This window comes from Phyllobates terribilis, unplaced genomic scaffold, assembly GCF_046119375.1.
Source record: "Phyllobates terribilis strain yellow unplaced genomic scaffold, ASM4611937v1 Scaffold_86__1_contigs__length_6382490, whole genome shotgun sequence".
Classification (NCBI taxonomy): Eukaryota; Metazoa; Chordata; class Amphibia; order Anura; family Dendrobatidae; genus Phyllobates; species Phyllobates terribilis.
This window is the reverse complement of record NW_027362846.1, coordinates 5,723,770-5,741,549: the sequence shown is the minus strand read 5'-3', so window position 1 is coordinate 5,741,549 and position 17,780 is coordinate 5,723,770. Positions and strand designations below refer to the sequence as shown.

The window sequence follows — 17,780 nt, the reverse complement described above, 5'->3', positions numbered from 1 at the left end:
GGCCATCTTCAAGCGAGTCAAGAGGAGAACGCGTGTAGCGATGCCCAAATATTGGAGCAGCCACGGTCACACGAAGGCAACAGTGAGAAAGTGCAATTACTGTCACAAGAGGTGGATGATGATGATGAAGAGACACAATTGCCAGAAAGTCAGGAGGAGGACCAGGGTGCGGAAGTGGACGACAAGGTGGTAAATGATATAGTAACTGACCCAACTTGGCAGGGGGACATTCTGAGCAAGGACAGAAGCATAAGGGAAGAGAGGCGTAGCACCACAACAGGCAGGAAGAAGCAGTGTGGTGGCTGCAGACAAGGCGGGAAAGCGTTCCTCATAACGCCAACAAGACGGAAGTTGCCAGTACAACTGTTAGGTCTTCCCGAGTCTGGTTGTTTTTTAAAGACTCTGCAGATAACCCCAAAAAGGCCATTTGCACCACCTGCCAGGCCAGCTTCAACTAGCAGCCTGACCACCACCAGTATGATCAGGCACATGGCAGAAAAGCACCCGACTAAGTGGGCCGAACCCCAGGGTCCAGAAACAGTGACTGCGGGTGACACCACTGCTTCTTCCGCTGATGTGCATGCACGCCAATCCCCCATCCATGGTGCATGCCAAGATGCCTCCCGCCCTGCACGTGTGTTGCACACTCTCAACTAGCACCATCAGCAAGCCCGTCCTTGTCCCAGTGCAGCGTCCAGTTGCCCCTACCCCAGTCCTTGAAACGCAAGCGCAAATACACAGCCAGTGCCCCACAGGCCACACTACTAAATTCACACATTTCTCGACTGCTTGCGCTCAAAATATTGCCTTTTTGGCTCGTGGAGATGGAAGCTTTCCGCAACCTTATGGCAGCGGCCGTCCCTTGGTATTCTGTCCCCAGCCGCCACTATTTCTCCCGGTGTGCCATCCCCGCATTACACAAGCACGTGTCACACAACATTAGCCGTGTCCTCAACAACGCAGTTACTGGGAAAGTCAACCTAACCACGGACACGTGGACAAGTGCTTGTGGGCAGGGACAGTACATCTCGCTAACGGCACACTGGGTTAATATAGTGGAAGCCGGGACCCAGTCGGACCTTGGGATGGAATACATCCTCCCAACGCTGATAATTGCTTGCCCCGGGTCAGTCAGGGTTGCCCCCACATTCTACAGCTCCTGCACCTCCTCTTCCTCTTCAGCCTCCATCTCCGAAATGACCACATCAGTTGCAATGCAGCACTGCTTCGGCCAAGCGGCAACAAGCTGTGCTGAAGCTAATATGCTTAGATGACAAACCGCACAAGGCTGAAGAGGTGTGGACAGCTCTGAAAGAGCAAACAGATCTGTGGCTGACATCGCTGACCCTACAGCCAGGCATGGTTGTGTGTGACAATGGCCGGAACCTGGTGGTGGGTCTGAGGTGAGGCGAGGTCACACAAGTACCAGGCCTGGCCCATGGTCTTAACCTCGTGTTTCAGCGGTTTCTCAAAACCTACCTGGATCTGTTGGATCTGCTTGTCAAAGTACGCCGCCTGTGTGCCCATTTTAGAAAGTCAGCTACAGCTTCCGCCGCCCTTGCCATGCTTCAGCAGTGTTTGTAGCTTCCAACTCACCGACTGATCTGCGATGTCCCCACGCGTTTGAACTCTACATTGCAGATGTTGGGAAGGATTTGTGAGCAGAAGAGGGCAGTTGTTGACTACCAGCATCACAAGGATATCGGTATTCAGGTCAGACTCCACAGATAAGACCTCAGGAGTGGACATGGATGTCAGACATTTGTACCATCCTCCAAAACTTGGAGGACTCCACCAAGATGGTGAGCGGCGATGATGCCATAATTAGCATCACCATCCCACTTCTCTGTCTTCTGAAATGCTCTCTGCTCACAATTAAAGAGGATGCATTGCAGGCAGAGCACAATGAGATGGAGCAAGGAACCATACAGGGTGATTCCACACAGTCCAGTCTCATCTCATCCCAACATGGATTGGGTGACAATGAGCAAGAGGAGGAAGAACAGTAGCTAGTTTCCTGCGCTATAGACGGTACTACCTGCACAACTGTCATACCGTCTGCTCAGCATGGATGGCCTGAGGACAGGGAGGAAGAGGATGAGGAGGAGAGCATGGTCAGTCATCCTCTTGGTGAGAATACAGAAGTCTTGCCTCTTTGCAGTCTGGCACACATGGCTGAGTTTATGTTACGCTGCACTTCCCGTAAACCTCGCGTAGTCCAAATTTTGGGTGACAATCATTACTGGTTGGTGATACTTCTAGACCCATGCTACAAGGAGAACTTTCTGTCTCTTATTCCCCTGCAGGACAGGCCTAATAAAATGGGGCAGTACGAGAAGGCCCTTGTTGAGGAATTATTTAAAAAATTCCCATCAGAAAACGCTGGTGGCAGAGGTCACAGTTCGTTGGACAACAAAGGAGTACAGGCAAGAGAGACACAAATACAATCCAGCAGAGGCAGGGGAACACTATCAAAGTTCTGGGACAGTTTTCTCAGACCCTCCCACAGGCCCTGAGGTGTGGAGTATTCTCCCAAGGAAGGAAAAGTTTCAGAAGATGGTGAGGGAGTACCTTGCCGACCGTACCAACGTCCTCCGTGATTCCTCTGTGCCTTATAATTATTGGGTAACCAAGCTGGACACGTGGCATGAACTGTCTCTCTCCACCTTGGAGGTCCTGGCCTGCCCTGCCACTAGCGATTTGTCAGAGCGGGTTTTAGTGCTACTGGTGGAACTATAACCGACATGCGCATCCACCAGTCAACTGAAAATGCTGACAGGCTGACTCTTATAAAAATGAACAAGGGTTGGATTAGGCCAGACTTCTCAACACCACCGAATGATAGCAGCGTAACATAAACTCAAATACAGTGTCTTTTTTTTGGAGAGGTCTAACTCTATTCCCATGCACCTCTGCCTTCACACCCAGACATGGGTATATGCTTCCTGATTTTGTCTATTTGCTTTTGTCCTCCTCCTTCTCCGCATCATCCTCCACCAACATATCACCACCACATGTACCATATCAACATATCTATGTTTCTTGCAAGGGGTATTGGAGTTCCTCCAAATTTTTGTCAGCCGTTGCTTCACTGCATAGGCAAACACTATGGGAGACACACTTCCTAATAATGGGAACATTGTTTTCAGGAGGCCCCCCGACCTCTACATCTCTTGCAAGGGGCATCGGAGTTCCTCCAAATTTTTGGCAGCCATTGCTTCACTGCATAGGCAAACAGTATGGGATACACACTTCCTAATAATGGGAGCAATTTTTGCAGGAGGCCCTTCGACCTCTACATCTCTTGAAAGGGGCATTGGAGTTCCTCCAAATTTTTGGCAGCCATTGCTTCACTGCATATCCTGTAACTGAATAGCAGACCCTCTCCTTTCTAATGGGAACATGTTGTACTCGTTACTGTGGCCCAGCTGTATGTGTCTTTATATTATTAGTGGGGTTTTTCCCAAATTTTGGCAGCCCTTGCAGTCACAACATGGGCATTACCACTATAGGAGACCTGCTCCCTTTTAAATGGGAACATTTTTTTTTTACTGAGACCCTCCTCTATGTCTCTTCAAAGGGGTATTGGGTTGCTTCCAAATTTTTGGTAAACCTTGCAGTCACAGCATACGGAATAACAGTATAGGAGACCCACTCGTTAATAATGGGAACTACAAATCATAGCCGATTGCTGGCCCTTTAAGAATAGTAAGGGCCGCCTGATGTCCCTATAAAAATAGTCTTCGTGACTTTCAGAGTCCCTCCATCATAAATGAAACAGGATTTGTCTGATGATGTGTCACACACCACATGGCCAGATAAGTTTGTAAAATTACATCTCCTGGTGAATGCATTTGTCTTGGTTGAAAGCAATGCAAAAGTGCAAACAAGCATGAAAAACGCTATGTGTGAACATAGCCCAAGGTGTGGAGGAGCATTTTTGTTTTTGTTTATTTATTTTGCCTTATATACACAAGTCATTACCCTGGAAAGGATGTTCCTTAACATATTTCCCAGGAAAATTCATTTTGGTTTAGTTTTTGTATGCTTTATTGTGAGTCTGTAAAAGTGGCATAATACCTCTGACAACGTTGTTGACAGCAGTGACCTGGGAGTCAGAAATGCTTCCAGGGTTCTTCCCCATGCTGTTCCCATGTCATTTGAGCACTGTTCCCATCGATTTGGGCAATTTTTAGGCCCTCTGCAGACCGCCGAGGGGAGCCGCCGGAAAAATGCTCGAGTTTCCCATAGACTTACACTGGGTTCGTTACTCAGTCCGAGCACTCGAGCATTCCAATTTGCTCGACTCGAACAATGAGTACCCGAGCATTATAGTGCTCGCTCATCACTAGTGGAAAGGGCTTGGATATGAGGTTTGAAGGAGAGATTAGAGTCAAGGGTTACCCCTAGGCAGTGAGCTTGCGGGACTGGGGAGAGTGGGTAGCCATTGACTTTGATAGATAGGTCAGGTGGGTGGGGTTGAGTGAGATGGTGGAAAGATAATGAATTCGGTTTTATCCATATTAAGTTTTAGGAATCTAGCAGAGAAGAAAGATGAAATAGCGGACAGACATTGCACATTACCACTTGCTCTACCATCTGCGCAGGGGTAGAGGACTTTGCCTGCAACTATTTTTGGACATGGTTCAGCAAATCAAACATTTGGTAGCGAGGGGGTTTGTCACTGTGATATGCCCAGCGGTGGACCCGTTGTACCCTGACATTGCCACTCTCAATCGCGTCTTTTAAGGCTAAATCATAGTAGGCCTTCCATAGTAGCTCCCCCGTTAAGTATGGCACCAGCACTTCCGCCCATTGCTCTGGCTAGAGTTTCTCCCTCTCGGCGACCCTCTCAAAAATGGTCAAAAAGGCCTGTATGTCATCACACTTGGCCATTTTCTGCAGGGCTCTCCTTACCGCCTTCAGGATGGGAAAATCATTAGCTGACCTTTGAGTCAAAGCTGCCGCCATGCCGCGAACCTCTGTTAAATAAGCAGCTTATTTGTCTCTTGTTGCGCCAGCTGTTGTCGGTACTGCTGCTACAGCTGGGCTTGTACCAGGTGTTTCACTAGGTTCTCCATGCTATCTGACGTTATTTGCTGGCTTATGGCCGCCTTTGCCCAGGGCATGCAGTACCTCTGTAGTAGTTACACGTGTTCCCTGGGAACGCTGCCTGCACTTCTAAAACCAATTGTGGGAATGCTACTCACTTTGGTGCGTGGTGAGGTAACACGGGAACTGTTTCCATTTATATGTCCTTGCTGGGTTATTGGTTCTTCATAAACCACGTCACAAGCATAGGAAAATAAACGGCCTTTCAATGGAGGCAAAACAAAGTAAACAGTTGCAACAATGGCACTTTAGAGACAGTCCAGTTTGGAGATGACACACAGGAGGCCTTCTTACCTCCACACACACAGACCATGTGTCAAAACAAACAGACTCCATTTTACCCTATGGACCACACCCAGGGGTGGGTATGTGGGCAGCCAGACCCCATCATCTCTCAGGCTGCCCCTAAAACCCGGGTACAGAAGCACAAAACAAGCCTCTTAGTACTATGTGCCCTAGAGCAATACTCCAGGTTTATAACACAGAGGACAACCACCTCTGTGATACATACCTCCCATCAACTATGTGTCCGGAAGCCATCTTACATCATCTTAGACCAAACAAGGAGTTAATGGCTGAAATACATACAAACACGTATACAGCCATAGTGAGGTAAATGAAGGTGCATAGAAACTGACAACTTTCTTCATGCACATACACTCCCATCATCATTCATCTTAGTGACCAGAACTCGCTCTATTCAGACGGTGCAGATAGATAAATCGGGATATATTGATCAGAAGCTTCATGGTCAAGGTGAAGAGACAAATAAAAGCCCCTCAGTCTTGATTTCTAGGATATTTACAGCTTTGTGGAATAATAAGTATAATGTGTGATTGCTCATTTTTGTTTTGATGAACATCAGCCCCTTGTGTATGAGCTCCTGGATGTCAGGAGACTTAGGAGAACAGTCAGAAGCTCCAAACATGGAGTCTGTCAGCTTCTCCATCTGTGGGCGATCCAGTGTCCTTCACCGTAAATCTCCTGTTTAAGACAGGCCCACAGGTCGGGTGAGGAGGGAGCGCACGGTTCTGATCTGTCCACATGGCTTCTCTTACACATCAAACACACACACGGCTCCGCTCCGTACACCTCGTACACACGCGGCTCCGCTCCGTACACCTCGTACACACGCGGCTCCGCTCCGTACACCTCGTACACACGCGGCTCCGCTCCGTACACCTCGTACACACGCGGCTCTGCTCCGTACACACGCGGCTCCGCTCCGTACACCTCGTACACACGCGGCTCCGCTCCGTACACCTCGTACACACGCGGCTCCGCTCCGTACACCTCGTACACACGCGGCTCCGCTCCGTACACCTCGTACACACGCGGCTCTGCTCCGTACACCTCGTACACACGCGGCTCAGCTCCGTATACCTCGTACACACGAGGCTCAGCTCCGTACACCTCGTACACAAGCGGCTCCGCTCCGTACACCTCGTACACACGCGGCTCTGCTCCGTACACCTCGTACACACGCGGCTCTGCTCCGTACACCTCGTACACACAGGGCTCTGCTCCGTACACCTCGTACACACGCGGCTCCGCTCCGTACACCTCGTACACACACGGTTCCGCTCCGTACACCTCGTACACACGCGGCTCCGCTCCGTACACACGCGGCTCCGCTCCGTACACCTCGTACACACGCGGCTCCGCTCCGTACACCTCGTACACACGCGGCTCCGCTCCGTACACCTCGTACACACGCGGCTCCGCTCCGTACACCTCGTACACACGCGGCTCTGCTCCGTACACCTCGTACACACGCGGCTCAGCTCCGTATACCTCGTACACACGAGGCTCAGCTCCGTACACCTCGTACAAAAGCGGCTCCGCTCCGTACACCTCGTACACACGCGGCTCTGCTCCGTACACCTCGTACACACGCGGCTCTGCTCCGTACACCTCGTACACACAGGGCTCTGCTCCGTACACCTCGTACACACGCGGCTCAGCTCCGTACACCTCGTACACACGCGGCTCAGCTCCGTATGCCTCGTACACACGAGGCTCAGCTCCGTACACCTCGTACACAAGCGGCTCCGCTCCGTACACCTCGTACACACGCGGCTCTGCTCCGTACACCTCGTACACACGCGGCTCTGCTCCGTACACCTCGTACACACAGGGCTCAGCTCCGTACACCTCGTACACAAGCGGCTCAGCTCCGTACACCTCGTACACACACGGTTCCGCTCCGTACACCTCGTACACACACGGTTCCGCACCGTACACCTCGTACACACACGGCTCTGCTCCGCACACCTCGTACACACGGCTCCGCTCCGTACACCTCGTACACACGCGGCTCCGCACCGTACACCTCGTACACACGCGGCTCTGCTCCGTACACCTCGTACACACAGGGCTCAGCTCCGTACACCTCGTACACAAGCGGCTCAGCTCCGTACACCTCGTACACACACGGTTCCGCTCCGTACACCTCGTACACACACGGTTCCGCACCGTACACCTCGTACACACACGGCTCTGCTCCGCACACCTCGTACACACGGCTCCGCTCCGTACACCTCGTACACACGCGGCTCCGCTCCGTACACCTCGTACACACGCGGCTCTGCTCCGTACACCTCGTACACACACGGCTCTGCTCCGTACACCTCGTACACGCGCGGCTCCGCTCCGTACACCTCGTACACACGCGGCTCTGCTCCGTACACCTCGTACACGCGCGGCTCCGCTCCGTACACCTCGTACACACGCGGCTCTGCTCCGTACACCTCGTACACACGCGGCTCTGCTCCGTACACCTCGTACACGCGCGGCTCCGCTCCGTACACCTCGTACACACGCGGCTCTGCTCCGTACACCTCGTACACACACGGCTCTGCTCCGTACACCTCGTACACGCGCGGCTCCGCTCCGTACACCTCGTACACACGCGGCTCTGCTCCGTACACCTCGTACACGCGCGGCTCCGCTCCGTACACCTCGTACACACGCGGCTCTGCTCCGTACACCTCGTACACACACGGCTCTGCTCCGTACACCTCGTACACGCGCGGCTCCGCTCCGTACACCTCGTACACACGCGGCTCTGCTCCGTACACCTCGTACACGCGCGGCTCCGCTCCGTACACCTCGTACACACGCGGCTCTGCTCCGTACACCTCGTACACACACGGCTCTGCTCCGTACACCTCGTACACGCGCGGCTCCGCTCCGTACACACGCGGCTCTGCTCCGTACACCTCGTACACGCGCGGCTCCGCTCCGTACACCTCGTACACACGCGGCTCTGCTACATCCACACTGTAAACCCCTCCTGACCCCACACATAAACTTCAGCTCATCCAGCACCATGACAACCAGCACAGCAGAGTCCTGCATCCACTGAGGCCCCTGATCATGTGACCCCTGACTCCTCCCCTACTGTGACCTCATCACAGGTCCTGTGGGCACAGAGCAGCCATATATGTGGAGGCGGCTCTGCAGGTGGAGGTATGTGGTGGCTTTTCCTTTTTTCGTTAATGTGAAGAAATGAGTTTGTTGTGAAATCGCCCAGAAGTGAGAATCTCCCTAATAACAGACGGAGTCCTGTGACCTCACTATAACACCCGTCTCCGGCCTAAGAGTAGAGCGCCCCCGCCTGACAGGACTTTGGGGTCTTATCTGCTGTTTTCAGGTCACTTCTTCTAACTGTTTTAGAAACCTGAAGGGGTTAAAAGAAGTTAAAGAAACTGAACGTGTGAACAGCGAGTTGTTCATCATTATCTTCCATCTTCTAGAAAATTTACCTTAAACCTTAGTAGATGGAGAAGGACAAGAAGAAGATGGCGGAGAGGATATTCCACCTCACCCTAGAGATCCTCTTCCGGCTTACTGGAGAGGTGAGAGATTCTGATGACGTCACATTACATCATTCTTATCTATGGGAATAACAGATGGACAGAACTGGAGAGGTGAGGACTCTGGAAATGTCTGGAGGGAGATTTATTAATGTGTCTCTCCATAACCAGGATTACACAGTAGTGAAGAAGACCTCTAGTGGGCGCTGTCAGGACCCTGTGTCTGAGGGATGGGGAAGACCCCTGAGCCCAATCACGAGGCCTCCACCTCACCCCCTGATACATGAGGACATCAATGACCAGAAGATCCTAGAACTCACCTACAAGATGATTGAGCTGCTGACTGGAGAGGTGACACTGCAGGGAATGCTGGGACATTATACAGTAACGCTATGGAGGGATCGGGGGGATGACGGTATCATTGTATGTGTCAGGTTCCTATAAGGTGTCAGGATGTCGCCGTCTATTTTTCCATGGAGGAGTGGGAGTATTTAGAAGGACACAAAGATCTGTACAAGGACGTCATGATGGAGGTTCCCCAGCCCCTCACATCACCAGGTAATAGACAGGACTAAATTCACACGGCCTATAATTATCTGTATGTAAAGAATGAATTCAGTCCCTGTATGTGTTTCCTCCAGATCTATCCAGCAAGAGGACAACACCAGAGAGATGTCCCCGTCCTCTTCTTCCACAGGACTGTAAACAAGAAGACCCCAATGTTCCTCAGGATCATCAGGTAGATGGAGAGAAGGTGTCATGAGATCTCCCCTATGATGTGTAGACGGCTGTGAAGGTCTTGCGCTCAGTCTTGTTTTATCCCCCAGTATTGTATGTTTTATACTTGTGTAATGAGAACGGTGGAGATAGTTACATAGTTTATAAGGCCGATAAAAGACAAGCGTCCATCCAGTTCAGCCTATTTCTTGTGCACTGCAGCTATTCCGCAGCGTTGATCCAGGGGAAGGCAAAAAAAAAACATGTGGTATAGGCCAATTTACATCATCGAGGAAAAATTCACTTCCCGACTCCAATCTGGCAGTCAGATTAAATCCCTGGATTAATTAACTAAGCATAAGATGTAATTTTATTGTTCTCAAGAAAGGCGTCCAGGCCTCTCTTGAACTCATTAAGTGAGTTGGACATCACCACTTCCTCTCCCAGAGAGTTCCAGAGTCTCACGGCTCTGACCGTAAAGAATCCCCTTCTATGCTGGTGCAGGAACCTCCTTTCCTCCAGACGCATAGTGTGCCCCCTCGTCTTTGTCACCATCCTTGGTATAAACAGGTCATGGGAGAGATCTCTGTATTGCCCCCTGATGTATTTATACATGTTTATGAGGTCTCCCCTAAGCCTTCTCTTTTCCAACGTAAATAGGCCTAATTTTGACAACCTCTCTGGGTATTCTAGTCCCTCCATTCCCTTTATTACCTTAGTCGCCCTCCTTTGTACCCTCTCTAGCTCCAATATGTCTTTCCTGAACACCGGAGCCCAGAACTGTGCACAATATTCTAAGTGCGGCCTTACCAGCGCTTTATACAGAGGAAGAACAATGTTCTCATCATATGCCCCTATTCCTCTTCTGATGCATGCCATGACTCTATTTGCCTTCGCAGCTGCTGCCTGACACTGGGCACTCCAATTTAATTTGCTATTAACCAAGACGCCCAGGTCCTTCTCCATGTCAGATTTCCCCAACGGTTTCCCATTTAATATGTATGGGTGACTGCTGTTTTTCTTTCCCATGTGCATGGAGATGGCAGGATTAGAGCCGATCATAGATGGGACTTCTCATCTGTCTGTGACTTTTACAATATTTGTTTCAGGGTGAAGATCTGACCCATATTAATACTACAGAGACATATGTGAGGGATGATGAGCGGTGTAAAGAGGAGATTCCTACATATGACCACCCAGGTGAGTAGTGACCATTAAATGCAGAGAAGTCACAGATCCTGTGGTCATTATATTATGAGTTTGATCACACAAGTAATTGACGTGCATTTTACTTACAGATAGATTTGATGCATAACAAAAAAAAACTTTTTTTCTCACCTTTTTTGATTAACGCATTTTGGCAGCAAAGTTTCATTGGTTAAATGGGATTTTATTTGCTGCAGAAAGGCACCATGTCTCCAATTGTAATGTAGTTGTGAGTTGCCAGATTACAGCTGAATGTCAAGAATAGAGCCGGGTCACATACAGAAGTCAGGCAGGTGGACATCTAAGCTGGAGAAGCCAAGGTCAATATCTAGCAGCAGTACACGTCCCGGAAGAGCAGTCAAGTGAGAAGCCAAACCGTTCTGCGGTCAACAAGAAGTATGTAGGCAGATCAGGAAAGGGTTGAGAAGTAGGGTCAGGTAATAATCTGGTCAAAGCCCAGTTTTGATTCTCCATTGAACATTTCACTAGAAAAGATCAGTGACAATACACACAAAGGAAATAAACGTGTCTATAACAAAACAGGTGTAATTGCAATAATGTCCTAGGAGAAATACTTCATTTTCTGGAACAATTTTAAGGGCGCCAACTATTTCCACCATGACTGTGTACAGAGAAATGTGAGACAATATAGAGATTAAAAATACAATTTATTAGATCGCAGTTGAAAACACATAAAAATACAAAAAGCCATTTAAGAGGGATCAATGTAATCACAAAAAACAATGGAATGAGGCATCTGAATGAGTCCTGGATAAGTCCTAAGCATACAGCCTTGAAGGGGTATTCCCATCTCCAAAATCCTATCCCAAAATATAGTAGGTGTGATAATAATAATAGAAAATACCTCCAATTAGAAATGTACTCCGAGTGTCCTGGGATCACCACGCTGACGTAGCGACCCTCCATCCCCTTACAGCAGAAGCACAAGGTGGCAGAGACAACATTCGTGACTGTTCCGCACACCGGATTGTTATTGTCGGGGAAGTTCCCGATTCGGATCTTGGCCCCCATCAGTCGCTCCAGACCACAGTCCATCCTGTTAGTTATGGCGACGCTGGATGTCTTGTAGCTCTTGCCCAGGTCCAGCTTCCACCAGGGATCCTTCTCCAGGTTGGAGACACTGACTTCAATAGTGACTTCTGCACCCACACCAACCTGGAGAAGGATCCCTGGTGGAAGCTGGACCTGGGCAAGAGCTACAAGATATCCAGCGTCGCCATAACCAACAGGATGGACTGTTGCCCTGAGCGACTGATGGGGGCCGAGGTCCGAATCGGGAACTCCCCCGACAATAACATTCCAGTGTGCGGCACAGTCACCAATGTGGTCTCTGCCACCTTGTCCTTCTGTTGTAAGGGGATGGAGGGTCGCTACGTCAGCGTGGTGATCCCATGACACTCGGAGTACCTGTCGATGTGTGAGGTCGAGGTTTATTCAGACTCCAATTAGAAATGTGGTATAGTTCTCCTGATTCTTTGTCACTTACCCCATGTGCAGAGCATTGCAGTAGCTTAGGTATCCATAGTTATGACCACTAGCAACTAACTTGCAATGCCCTGAACATGGGGTAAGCGACATAGCGAATCAGAAGAACTATACTACATTTCTAATTGGAGATATTTGCTAATCTTATTTTTATTACACCTACTACATATTGGTATAGTTTCTCGGAGATGTGAATACCCCATCTTACATGTTTTTATGGCGTGTATTTTTAACTGTTGCTGCAGATTGTAATGTAATAAGGCTTATTTTTAATCCTCCCTTTATTGCCTCAAACGTTTCTGCCTGAATGTATTATGTTTGTCGATTGTATATTAGGGGTTGAGTACCATGGGATTTGTGAACAGGTGGCTCACCACTGTCTTAGGTCATAGTTTCATTATATTTGATTTGTATAGAATTATGTATAGAGAAATGTTATAAAATATAAGGAATTGATATTGAAAAATAATAAAATCAGATTTATTCTTGGCAGATGACTGTGGTGTCAAACCAGATACCCATGAAAAGCGTGCCATTATTCCAGCTATACCTCCAGCCCTTCAGAGCAGAAATCAATCATCTGAGCCTTTTCAGTCCGTCATCTACTTGGATTCATCACAGACTGTTAAGCAAAATGAAAGCCAGAGAAGGGATGTCGAACATCAAATAATTCCCCCAGGGAAGAAACCATTTTCATGTTCAGAATGTGGGAAATGTTTTATCCAGAAACCAGATCTTCATAAACATCAAAAATTTCACACAGGAGAGAAGCCATATTCATGTTCAGAATGTGGGAAATGTTTTCAATATAAATCTAAATTGCTTACACATCAGAGAAGTCACACAGGAGAAAAGCCATTTTCATGTTCAGAATGTGCGAAATGTTATATCCAGAGACAAGACCTTCTTAAACATCAAATAATTCCCACAGAGAAGAAACCATTATCCTGTTCAGAATGTGGGAAATATTTTAAAACTAAATCTAAATTGCTGACACATCAGAGAATTCACACAGGAGAAAAGCCATTTTCATGTTCAGAATGTGCGAAATGTTTCAGCGATAAGTCAAATTTGCTTAAACATTACAGAAGTCATACAGGAGAGAAGCCATATTCATGTTCAGAATGTGGGAAATGTTTTATCCAGAAATCAGATCTTCATAAACATCAAAGAGTTCACACAGGAGAGAAGCCATATTCATGTTCAGAATGTGGGAAATGTTTTATCCAGAAACCAGATCTTCAAAAACATCAAAGAATTCACACTGGAGAAAAGCCATATTCATGTCCAGAATGTGGGAAATGTTTCACGCAGGGTTCATGTTTAATACAGCATATACAGTTACACAAAATAAAAAGGGATTAATAGAAGGACTTACTAGGCCGATCGCAGAGACGATTCAGTTTAGCTGAAGGGAAGCAGTCAAATGAACCGTTATGGAACAGGACCCCCGCTTACACAAATATGTATAACCCGGCATGAGTATAGATCAATATTCGGCCTGATCTTTTATGCCAACGGGGGCACTGCCCACACACTCCCCTGTGATGACCTCACGTGGGCTGGTCTCCGCCCTTCTTGGTTTTATTAAATCTCTAATTTTCTGCGATAACTCCTCACTGGTTGATCGCAGAAGTTAGCAAGTGATGCCATCTTTTTTATTGCAAATTTACCTTTACTTAGAGACCATACATTACATGACTGCTGTCCGTTATTTTCATGTTCTTGCGTTACAACTCACTGGGAGGGCTTACAGATATGGTAAAAATGTGCATATTGTTCATTAGTTAACCCCACCGCTAAGAAAGTGTGTCCCATCACACTCGGAATTATAGAACTTCCGATATTCCATATTTCATGTCAGTACCTAAAAGTTTAGGGATTGCAGCTGGGAATGTCCTGGCTATTTTGGGGAGTGAGATAGGTTCCCTTTGAAGCCATAAGGAGATGTTTCCTATTTACTCAGGTGTCTATTCATCACCCATGTCTCTCCATGTGGTATGATAATTAGCCTGGATAATGGAGTTTGTCACCTCTTGTGTGTAGTCCCTTTTGGATAGAGACAGCTCCTTAGATTGCGAGCTCTTGCTCCTTTGACAAATGGTATAGGGGAGGGGGAAGAGTGACGGATTTCAGAGGGAGAGAGATTCTTAATATTTTCTATGACAATGCACTATTTACTATCTTTTGCATAAGATTGCCATATGAAATGTACTTGTTATATTAGACAGTTGCTTTACATCAGGGCGTGGTATGGTCCATACAGTTTGCATCTCAGACCTAGTCTTGTTCAGTGTTTTTTCATTTTCTGTCTGTTGTTATTGGCGTGTAATGTAAAGGCATCACCTGTAATGTCAATAACATTTATTCATTTAATCTACATTGTTGCTGGAGGTCCTTTTGCTTTATAGGTTTTCTTCATTTGGGCCTTTGAGGTACTGCCTAAGGCGTCATACGTACGGCCATCATGGCAAAGTTTGTGAGGAATCTCCTATAGTACCCCACGATTCCCAGAAAGGCTCTAACTTGCTTTTTTAAGAGTGGTCTTGGCCAGTTTTGGATTGCATCTACTTTACTGATCCGGGGTTTGATCTCGCCTCTACCTACTACATATCCTAGTTATTTGGCCTCTTTATTTCCCATGGCAAAATGTTTTCAGATTTATAGAAAACCCTGCCTTCCTGAGAGGATCAAACACCGCCTGGACCTTTTGCAGGTGACATCTCCAATCCGGGCTGAAGATTACGATATATAAAGTATGATGCAGTGTAATTCTTACGGATTGCGAGGATCCAGTCTTCTCCTTGGCTTCTTGTGACATGGGGATTTGCCAATATTTCTTAGTTAAATCCAAGATGGTTATATACCTTGCCAGCCCACGTCTCGCGATTAGTTCATCCACACACGGCATCTGATATGCGTTGAACTTGGACTTCATTCAGCTTCCTATAATCGTTACAGAACCTCCATTCGCCATCAGGTTTTGGAACCAGGACAATAGGGATAGACCACCCTCTCTGATTCCTCAATGACTCAGAGATTCCTTGGAGAATAGCTCTCGCTAGGCCTCAGGAATTAGATAGGGCTTCAAGTTCACCCGCACATGGGATTCCATCAGAACCTCATGTTCTATGACCTTTGTACAAAATAGCAAATCTAAGAACAGGTCCCTGTTCTGCTGCAACAACTCCCGCACTGCTATTTTTGAGCCTTCAACGGGATCTTTGCTATTATGACTCTTTCAACATCTGCTTCAGGCTTGTCCTGAAAACATGGAGTTTCAACTGGCTCCCTATCTTGCCACCTACGTACACTTGGTACAGTTTTAGTCTTCCTGGTTATTATTATTAATTAATATAGTGCCATTAATTCTATGGCGATTTACATGTGAAAAAGTGGTATACATAGCAGACAACAAGTACAATAGTTTAAACAAAAACAAGTCACCGACTGGCACAGGAGGCGAGAGGACCCTGCCCGTGAGGGCTCACAGTGTAGAAGGGGTGGGTGAGGATGCCGTAGGTGAGGGTACAGCTGGTCATGCAGTGAGGGTTACTGCAGATTGTAGGCTTGTCGGAAGAGGTCGGTCTTCAGGTTCCTTTTGAAGGTTTCCACGGTAGGCGAGAGTCTGACTTGTTGGAGTAGAGAGTTCCAGAGTAGGGGGGATGCGTGGGAGAAATCTTGTATGCGATTGTGGGAAGAGGAGAAAGGAGCAGCGTAGAGAAGGTGGTCCTGTGAGGATCGGAGGTTGCATGCAAGTAGGTACCGGGAGACTAGATCATAGATATATGGAGGAGACAGGCTATGGATGGTTTTGTATGCCAAGGTTAGGGTCTTGAACTTGAGTCTCTGGGCAATGGGGAGCCAGTGCAGGGATTGGCAGCAGGAAGAGACTGGGGAATAGCGGGGGGACAGGTGCATTAGTCGGGCAGCAGAGTTTAGGATAGATTGCAGGGGTGCGAGAGTGTTAGAATAGAGGCCACAGAGCAGGAGGTTGCAGTAGTCGAGGAGAGAGATGATGAGGGCACGCACTAGTGTTTTTGCAAATTCATGGTTGAGGAATGTGCGGATCCGGGGAATATTTTTGAATTGGAGTCGGCATGAAGTGGAAAGGGCTTGGATATGAGGTTTGAAGGAGAGATTAGAGTCAAGGGTTACCCAGAGGCAGCGAGACTTTGATAGATAGGTCAGGAGGGGGGTTGAGTGAGATGGTGGAAATATGATGAATTTGGTTTTATCCATATTAAGTTTTAGGAATCTAGCAGAGAAGAAAGATGAAATAGCAGACAGACATTGTGGTATTCTGGTTAGTAAGGAGTTGATATCGAGTACAGAGAGGTAGATCTGTGATGGACCTTGTAGTTCCCTTCACCAAGCTTCTCTACCACCTCATAGGGGTCTTACCATTTGGCCAAAAACTTACTCTCCACTGTGGGAATTAGTACAAGGACTCTGTCCCCGGGGCTGAACTGCCTCAGCCTGGCTGACCCGTTGTAGACCCTAGATTGAGCCCCTTGTGCCTGGAGGAAATGTCCTTTTATGATGGGCATCACCTTCGCAATCATCTCCGACATTTTGGTGACATCCTCAATGATGCTCCGATGGGGTGTAACCTCGGCTTCTCAGGAATCCTTCTCTATATGAAGGAGACCCCTTGCATGTCGACCATATAGAAGTTCAAATGGAGAAAATCCGGTCGAGGCTTGTGGAACCTCCCGGATAGAAAACAACAGATACGGGAGGAGACAGTCCCAGTCTGACCGTCCTTCTATATGACCTTCTTAAGCATACTCTTCAATGTTTTATTTAACCTTTCCACAAGGCCGTCCATCTGGGATGGTACATGGATGTCTTCAGTTGTGTAATTTGCAGGGCCTTACACAGTTCCCTCATCACCTTACTCATAAAGGCTTTTCCTTGGTCGGTAAGTATCTCCCCCGGTAATCCGTTCCAGGAAAAAATGTGTACCAACTCGTGGGCTTTACTTACCACAGAGGAGTTTCTCAGGGGAACCGCTTCAGAGCACCACGTAGCATAGTCAAGGATGAACAATATGTATTGATGCCCACAAGCAGATTTAACCAGGTGATGGACCAAGTCCATGGCAATTCACTCAAACGGCACTTCTATGATGGGTAATGGTACGAGGGGACGTCGAAAGTGAGAGGAGGGGCAATTATCTGGCAGGTGGGACAAGACCTGCAATACTTTAAGATTTCCTGGTGACATCCAGGCCAATAGAACCTCCGCACAACCTGTTCTAAAGTTTTATCCACATCCAAATGGTCAAGACATGTAAATGGACCATGTCCAGCATCCTTCGTCTACATGGTCAGGGTACCAACAATTGCTCCACTATTTCCTCTCTGACCTTAATAACGCTGTACAATAACTCCCCACTCAACATAAAATAGGGAAACC

The 17,780-nt window shown here is 47.9% G+C and overlaps 1 protein-coding gene across 1 annotated transcript in view; it reads left to right on the top strand.

The window, feature by feature from the left end:
• Window positions 1-13,767, top strand: part of LOC141197720 (uncharacterized) — a 28,419-nt gene extending 14,652 nt beyond the window's left edge. The window contains exons 6-9 of the mRNA XM_073662803.1: window positions 5,978-6,047; window positions 9,574-9,669; window positions 10,757-10,847; window positions 12,853-13,767. Of these exons, the coding sequence (XP_073518904.1) occupies window positions 5,978-6,047; window positions 9,574-9,669; window positions 10,757-10,847; window positions 12,853-13,724 (1,129 nt within the window). The 3' untranslated portion in view covers window positions 13,725-13,767. The remainder of the gene's footprint in view (window positions 1-5,977; window positions 6,048-9,573; window positions 9,670-10,756; window positions 10,848-12,852) is intronic.
• Window positions 13,768-17,780: the final 4,013 nt, after the last annotated feature.